Source organism: Bidens hawaiensis, unplaced genomic scaffold, assembly GCF_021521415.1.
Source record: "Bidens hawaiensis isolate Kalapana, Puna unplaced genomic scaffold, B.hawaiensis_p1.1 tig00010169_1, whole genome shotgun sequence".
In the NCBI taxonomy this organism is placed as follows: Eukaryota; Viridiplantae; Streptophyta; class Magnoliopsida; order Asterales; family Asteraceae; genus Bidens; species Bidens hawaiensis.
The window spans coordinates 510084-519302 of NW_027491772.1; the positions used below are offsets into that span (position 1 = coordinate 510084).

At 38.4% G+C, this 9219-nt stretch overlaps 2 protein-coding genes across 2 annotated transcripts; both read left to right on the forward strand.

The window, feature by feature from the left end:
* Positions 1 to 1951: 1951 nt before the first annotated feature.
* Positions 1952 to 3022, forward strand: LOC143534502 (2S seed storage protein-like). The gene is made up of 2 exons (XM_077028972.1): positions 1952 to 2511; positions 2698 to 3022. The coding sequence occupies exons 1-2, from the start codon at positions 1952 to 1954 to the stop codon at positions 2963 to 2965; spliced, it is 828 nt and encodes a 275-aa protein (XP_076885087.1). The 3' UTR covers positions 2966 to 3022.
* Positions 3023 to 4457: 1435 nt separating this feature from the next.
* Positions 4458 to 4943, forward strand: LOC143534518 (uncharacterized). The gene has a single exon (XM_077028985.1). The coding sequence runs from the start codon at positions 4458 to 4460 to the stop codon at positions 4941 to 4943; it is 486 nt and encodes a 161-aa protein (XP_076885100.1).
* The last annotated feature ends 4276 nt before the right edge of the window (positions 4944 to 9219 follow it).

The following is a 9219-nucleotide window of genomic DNA, read 5'->3' on the forward strand; positions in this document are numbered from 1 at the left end:
TTTCGAAAACGACAAAAAGACCATGTGAAAATTCGAGAACAACCCCCATGATATTTCGAGACCGGCCATAATAAAAAATAAATTTACATTTATAATTATATAAATGTATATAAATAGTTAATTTTAAGATTAATTGAAACGAATTTAATACAAATTTAAGCCCAAATGTCTAATTAATCTTATTCCTAAGTTTTTAAGTCCAAGCCCAAAACTCTCAACCCAATGTGCATTTAACTTATCAAAAAATGTTACAATGGAGCAAGTATTTTTATTTGTTTGATTATCTTTTTTCTATATCACTCGAGCTGACCCAATTCTAGCCGATCGGAGAGGCCCAACTGGACAAAAAAAAATATACTGATTACTTGACATGACCGGCCGAACGGAATCGAAAAAAAAAATATGTAGCGATGGTCAACTGAATACCGACCAAAAAGTTTCCCGACCCTTGTGAAAAAATTTCATGAATCTGTCACTGTGAATATGTGTAATTTGAAGCAACTCAATGAAACATTACAAGCCTAATAATTAAAAGTGAATGAGTTGAATCATTAAAAAGAAATAATTAACACTAAACAACTTATTACATCGATCATGATTATAACTTGTCATCTTCCAAATTTATAAGACGATTTGGCAATGTGTTTTAGATGAACTTGTATATCATATTACAACTTATGTATTATTACTTTTCAGAATCCTATGTTCATTCTTTTTTTATTTTCACTTTTAAAACCCTTGCTACTTGGCTATGCATTATCATACCGAGTTCAAGTCCACGTGGAGCCAATTCATCATATATTCCCATCAACGTTAGACACCACAATACCACATACGTACTCCAAAAACACTAGCTTCCACTTGCTACACTTTTCATGTAAAAACACCATCAAGACTATCGACACCTCACACATACTCCAAACCATTATTCCACTTGCTACAATTTTCATGTAAAAACTTGTACGTGTTCTTATTAAATGCTCAACAAATAAACTTGTACTGTTAATTAGCAGGCTTAATGGCTTATCGATGCATATAGATCATTAACACCTAGTTAACATGTTATGATATAATATGACTTTCAGTGTAAATTGAAACAACCCAATGACACATTACAAGCCTTACAATTAAATATATATATATATATATATATATATATATATATATAGATCATTAACACCTAGTTAACATGTTATAATATAATATGACTTTGTGTGTAAATTGAAACAACCCAATGACACGTTACAAGCCTTATAATTAAATATATATATATATATATATATATATATATATATATATATATATAAAAGTAGAATCATCATAAAAAAATAATAAGAAATAATTAACACTAAACAACTTATTATATATATATATATAAAGTAGAATCATCATAAAAAAATAATAAGAAATAATTAACACTAAACAACTTATTACATCGATCATGATTATAACTTGTCATTCCAAATTTATAAGACCATTTAGGAATATATTATGATTTTTTAGATGAACTTGTATATCATATTACAACTTATGTATTAATTATAACTTTTCAGAATCCTATGTTCATTCATTTCTTATTTTCACATTAAAACCCTTGCTACTTGGCTATGCATTATCATACCGAGTTCAAGTCCACGTGGAACCAATTCATATATTTCCATCAACACCAATGACACCACATGCATACTCCAAAACACACTTCCACTTGCTACACTTTTCATGTAAAAACACCATCAACACTATTGACACCTCACACATACTCCAAACCATTATTCCACTTGCTACATTTTTCATGTAAAAACTTGTACGTGTTCTTAATAAATGCTCAACAAATAAGCATATTGCGCCACCGATTAAATACACCTCTCCACGTATATACCTCCATGCAAACCCTAAAACCACTATATATACCACCCTAATTCACACAGCAAATTCACACAACAAACCAACAATGGCAAAGCTAATAGCTCTCGCACTCGCCTTCGTCGCCCTGGTTACTGCCCATGCAACCATCGTCACCACCGCCATCAACGACGAGTTCGATTTCCCATTCGGAGAGCAAATGCAATGTCGCCGACAGTTACAGGGACAGAACCTGAACCCGTGCCGCACGTTCCTCCAGAAGGGCCGTATTCCATTCCAAGGATACTTCCCTATGAAGGGGTTCCAGGAGCCATTCATCCAGCAATGCTGCCAAGTGCTCCAAAACATCAACGAGCCGTGCCAATGTGAGGCCGTGAAGCAGGTGTTCCAAGAAGCCCAGCAACAACAACAACAAGAGTGGCATAGCTTTATACCATTCCTCGGTTCTCAGCAGTCACAACAGTTGAGGCAGAAGGCTCAGGCCATCCCTAACCTATGCAACCTTCAAACACAATGCGGAATTGGAAGCAACCCGATCGATTTCCCATTCCAAATCCCTTTCTTTCCCAAGGCCACGCCTCCTTTTGGCGGATCACAGCCCCAATGCAGCGAAACTGATATCCAAAGGCCAGTCAACAAATGCCAAAGGTACACTATATAAGTATTCTTAAAGATTCATTATCAAATGATCACATACATTGTTTACCTTAACTTTGCTAGCTAGTTTAGGACATAATATGAGATTCCACCTTTTCCAATGTTAGATAGTACTCTAACACAATCATAATCATATATTAAGCACAAACCCTAATCGTATAACGATATTTTCAACAGGTTCGTCACACAACAACTCCAGTACCCTGAGATGAGCGTCGGCTATCAACAAGAACAATCGCCAGAACTTCAACAGTGCTGTGACGAGCTCCAGTACATGAAGAATGGGTGTGAGTGCAGGGCCATTAGAGAGATAGCTAGCAGAGTGATGAAGCAGCAGTCGCAATTCGGGAGGTTTGGCAGGCAGCAGTCGGAGATGGTGAGGCAGATTGTTCAGGATCTGCCCAATCAGTGCAATTTGGACATGAGCCAGCAATGCACCTTCTGAAGTATGAGGCAAATGAAGGAGAGTTGCATCTCTAGTTGATCTTTGAGATGCATGGGAGGGTAGTTTCTAATAATAAGATGAATAATAATCGTGGCTTTCATCTTGTCTTTATATATCAAAATAATAAATGACTGCCCAACTTTTAATCTAGCTTCGAATGTTCATCAAGCTTATGACCCTTGTTTTAAAACTTATGGTATAATTAGTAAGTAGTGCATGCGCGTTGCAACGGAATTGAAAAAAACCCAAATTCGTGAATTTGATGACTAAACTTAGAAAACCCACATTCACAAAACTGACACTGGTTGTTAGCCAAGGCTCTAGTGTGCTACACGACTACAACATAGGTTGCCAGTTGCCACGCCATAAACCAGAACATCATCAAAGCCATAAACCATAGAGAACCATGATAGTCATGACTTATACTATACCCAGCTTGATTATGATGTATAACAATACTAACTTATACTACGATGTATAACAATACTAACTTATACGGATGATGATGCTTATATAATGAATGAATCATAGTTATGCATTCTTTTTCTCTTCTTTCTTACAATTTTCTCCCCATAAAAAACATCCAATTACAATCAAGAGGTAGGGGGCAACAAGGAGCACTGCAACCCTTTTTTAATGGCAAATTTGATCCTACTGAAAACAAAATTATGGTTTTTGCCGTCGATGAGTTATTGTGCATGACCTGTTGAACTCTTTTCAAAAACACATCAGCTTCGGGACAAAGGACCCGTTGAGCTCTTATTCTAATGTGTTTCAACCAAATGCCACCATATTTCTTTGTTTTAATTTGTTACTATGCATTTGGTTAAACCAATTTGTTTGATAATGATAAATATACATTTTATTGTAAGAGCATTCACAATATTTTTTTTGGAGTACTTTTAAAAGTGTCACATGATATATGTTCATAAGTTAAATTTTTTTTCTCTCACTTATCCTACGCACAACCTTCTAAAACCATCAATTCTCTCTTCTCTCTCATCTTTTATAGTCACTCTCCCAAGATGTTTTTATGGAAGTATAAAACTATCACCCATTCTTTCCTTCATCTCACATTATAAAACTATCACCATTTTGTTATGATATTAGAACATATACATAAAAGATCCTACACTCAAAAATAAACCAACATTCCACAACCAAAACCCTAATCGCCGCCATGACCGGTGATAAAGAAAAATTTGACTCAGCCATGATCGGCGACCAAAGAAAACAAACCGATGGAGGGGCTGCTGATCATACCTCTCCGTATTACATACATGCCTCTGATTATCCGAGATAGTTACACGTTAATGACGTGCTTACCGATGGAAACTACACAAATTGGTCCCAAGAGATGTTGAATTTCTTGTTTGCTAAGAACAAGGTAGGCTTCATCGATGGGTCAATCAAGAAACCGGAACCTGATTCACCAACCTACATGGCCTAGATGCTGTGTGATGCCATGCTTAAGGGCTGGTTGAACACGGCAATGGAGAAAGAAATACGAACCAGCGTAAAATATGCTTCCACAACTCAAGAGATTTGGGCAGATTTGAAAGAACGTTTCGGAAAGGATAACGCACCAAGGGCATACGAGCTGAAGCATTCCTTGACCATGATCAAACAGGAAGGATCGTCCATCTCCGCCTACTTCACGAGGCTACGTTCCATTTGGGACGAAATCGAGTCCATGTTTCCGATTTCTTTATGCATGTGTAACGGATGTACATGCGGGCTCGGAAAGAAACTTAATGACCTCAAGGACAAAGAGAGGCTATATGAATTTCTCCTTGGTCTAGATAGCGAGTATGGAACCATACGTACTCAAATCCTCGCTATGCAACATACACCAGCCCTCAATTCAGCCTACCATTTGGTATACGATGATGAACAGCAAAGAGCCATTTTTGGTTCAAAAATACCAATCAATGATGCAACTACCTTTCAAGCTTTTCGCCTAGGAAGAAGGATCTGAATTTGTCACAAAACAAATTTGTTTATAATGATGGAAAGCGTAATTTAGGTGAACGGATTGAACATTGTGATTATTGTGAAAAAGATGGTCATAAGAAAGAAGGATGTTTAAACTTATTGGGTATCTGGAATGGTGGCTGGGTAAAGGAACACATGAAAAGGCTAAACCAAATGTCGATTGTGTTGAAAAGGGAACGAGCAACATACCAGGTTTGACAAAGGAGCAATACCAACAATTCGTGAAGATCTTTGGCGATAAGATTAATGTTATTGAAGAAGAAAACACGTTGGTTGCTAACATGGCAGGTAATACTAGCCATGAAGGTAAGTGGGTTATTGACTCATGTGCCACCGATCACATAATTTTCAATGATTTTTACCTCAAAAATAAAATTAAGAAAAAGCATGAACCACCCGTTGTTATACCAAATGGGGATTCCATAGCCGTTGACGGTAGAGGAGAATACACCTTGCCTAATGGAATAACAATAAAGGGTGTCCTACATGTCCCCGATTTTAAATGCAATCTTTTATGCGTCAGTAAATTGTCGCAAGATCTCCAATGTGCTATCACATTTTTTCCCAATTTTTGTGTAATGCAGGACTTGAGTTTGAGGACATTGATTGGAGTGGGTGATTGCAAGAATGGTCTATAGAAGATGGGGATGACGGGGGATAAGAGAAAAATTATAATGAAAACGGTTGACACATGGCATAATAGATTAGGTCATGCTTCGAATTCTAAGCTTTCTTATGTTGATTTTCTTAAAAACACGCGTTTAAACCAAAAGGATTTTTGTGATTCTTGTGTTAAGGCTTAGTTTGCCCGTTTACCATTTCCTATTAGCACTACCAAAACGAATGCTTGCTCTGATTTATTGCATTGTGATGTGTGGGAGAAATGCCATACACCTTCTTTTTCTAGAGCAAGTTATTTTCTAACTATAGTAGACGATTTTAGTAGAGTTGTTTGGGTCTTCTCATAAAACATAAACATGAGGCTAGTACTTATCTCGTTGATTTTCATAAAATGATAAAAGTTCAATTTGAGAAAAATATTAAGAAAATCCGATGTGACAATGGTGGGGAGTTCACATCCAATTACATGCTTGAGTTTTATGCCAAAGAAAGGATTGTTTTGGAAACCACGTGTCCACATACACAACAACAAAATGGTGTGGTGGAACGTAAACATCGACACCTTTTAGAAATTTCTCGAGCACTTAGATTTGAGTCTAACTTACCTACAAGGTTTTCGGGGAATGCATATTAACTGCAACGTATATAATTATCATATCAAGGGATGTCAAATTTGTAGAGAATTTTTGTTCCTCCGAACAACGTGACCATGAGCCACAAACCGAACGAGAAATGCCTTCAGATCCTAGCCTAGAATCTGAAATGAACAACCAAAGCTTAGATGGATTAAATGAGCCTGATGTTGAAATGTCACAGCCCCACTATGAATTTTTTCTTCAAAATGATCAGCCCATTGACACTGAACAACTCAACACACCACACAACCCAATAAGGCAATAATATAAAATGAAAGACAAAGAGGAAGTAAATGACGGGCAGAATAATATGCATAAATTAAGCATAGTAACGTTTATTCCCCTCAAGTTGGAGCATGGAGGTCTGTAATGTCCAACTTGTCGAGTAAGGTTGTAACACCCTTGGCAAAACACAACATTGTCCCACTCTTAGGCTATCCCACATCGGCCGTGGACAAGAGAGATCACTGGTTCATAAGTAATGTCCTGCCTCTTCAATCACCAACGCGTTTTGGGCAACCAAAAACAAATCCGTGAGCTCTTCGTGGGCATGCGAGGGGCCGGATGTTACAAGTGGTATCAAAGTCACTCTTGTGCCGGAAATGATTTGCACCCAATGGTTTAGTTAATAAATCTGCAAGTTTCATGGTTGTGCTAATTTTCATGGTTTGTATTTCTTTGGACTCCACACGTGTTCTAACGAAATAGCAATCCATCTCGACATGTTTGGTTTGTTCATGGAGGACAGGGTTGTTTGCTATATGTCAGGCTGCTTGATTGTCACAAAATAATTGTGTCGGGTCATCTTAAGGGACATCAAGTTCCTTTAAAATCCATCTCATCCATAATATTTCATTTACCACGACAGCCATGGCTCGATATTCGGCTTCGGACGAGGATCGAGAAACGACCGGTTGTTTCTCGGATTTCCAAGATATAGGAGCGCCTCCCAAGAGAATTATGTAACATGTTACGATCCCATGATTATCTTGCCTTTTATTACTTTCTTTGTTTTAGCTTTGGTCATTGCCTTGGTTATTGGGTGGTGATATTATTTTAGAGAATGATGTACATACTTTTTCTTTACAACATTCATTCTCAGATGATGCACTTTGGACCTTTAACAAATTGAAATTCTTTATGGTATCAAAGCAACCATAACAAAAACCAACAACATAACCAAACCGAGAAATCCTAAAACCTTAAGGCGATGGCAATGCGACATACACCATCACTTAATGTTTCCTATCATTTAGAATATGATGATGAGAAGCAAAGAGCGATTACCGGAACAAAGATGGTTTTCACCAAAGCGACAGTTTTCCCAACCCACGTTTCCGCAAAACGAGAACGTGTTAGCAAACCTAAACCAAGAGAATAAAAAAGTAACACTAAAGGAGCAGTTGAACATTGCACTTTTTGTGGCAAAAATGGTCATAACATGGATGGATGCTTTAAACGCATCGGGTATCCCGAATGGTTGTCCCGTAAAGGTAAACAAGAAATACCAAAACCTATGGTTGTTGGCATAGAGACAAAGGCTACTCTGATCCCAGGAATGATCGTGGCTGAATACCAACAGTTTGTGCATTTCTTTGGAAATAAAGATGGTGTAGACAAAGATGAAATCGCACCGGTAGCAAATATGGCAGGTAACGTCGGTAAGGAAGGTAAATGAGTTGTTGATTCGGGTGCAACTGAGCACATAATTATGATGATGCCATGCTTAATAATAAGACGAAAATAAATATGAACCATCTGTTAGTACCAAAAGTGAACAGTTGAAGGTAGAGGGGATTACACTTTACCTAACGGAATGATGGACCAAGATGTCCTTTATGTTCCAAATTTTAAATGCAATCTTTTGTCCGTTAGTAGACTATCTCAAGATTTACAATGCGCCATTCTTTCCTTATTTTTACGTTATGCAAGGCTTACATTCGAAGATATTGATTGGAGTGGGTAATTGCAAGGATGGTTTATAAAAAATATGGATGATGGGAGGTAAAAGACACGCAATGACGACAACTATTGGTACATGGCATAAAAGATTAGGCCATCCATCAAATTCCAAAATCCCTCATATTGATTTTCTTCAAAGTGTGAAGAAACACTAAGTGACCCCGGACAGATTATGGATAATCTGGGGGTTAAGTAGATGTTTCTCACGAAGGTTAGGTCCGGCAAAGATGGTTATTCTTCTAACGACCTGCAAAACAGACACCGTGAGCTCGTCACTGAGAAGGGGGGGTTCCTCCTTGTGACCACCCTCCGGCGTGAGAATCAGACTAGATTGCTCTGAATATGTGTATATATTGAGAGAGATTGCTAGAGAAGATGAAATACAAGATGATGATACCGTTCCAAGGTGTTGGAGTATTTATAGCCGAATGTAGGTTTCCAAGCAGGTACAGCCAGCTGTATAATATTCCTTTTCTACCACAGTCTACGCACGTGCCATGCTGGTAGTTGGTGGGTAGGCAGCGGCTGATAGTGACATGGCCGACTGTGTACTATTCCTTTTCCGCCGGCTGTGTACTATTCCTTTTCCACCAATTGCAAGCTATGTACGTGCCACGACAAGGGTTGGTGAGTAGGCAGCAGCTGATAGTGACATTTTGTACTAGAGCGTGCTCCTCGTACTGTTGTCGGTGAGCTGTCACCCTGTGATTGGTTCATGGGCTGCTTTGGTCAGATCTTGTCTATTTTGTCCATACCTTGGCAGGTATAGTACACAAGATCTTCCAGAAGCGTACGGACTGGCTCATTTGGGCGGGAGTATTCCCGCCTTGCTCATTCCTTCAGGTGACACTGAATTATTGAGAGTTAGTGCCTTGTGCGTGTAGCCTTGCTATTAGTGCGGGTAGCCTTCCCTGATGGCTTGTATCCGCAACTGCGGGAACAGGCGGGGTACTTCACCATTGGGAGGCTTTTCCTGCGGGAACAGCTGGCGTACTGCGCGTAAGATCTTCATCACTGAGCATGGTTGGTCCTGCGGAACCA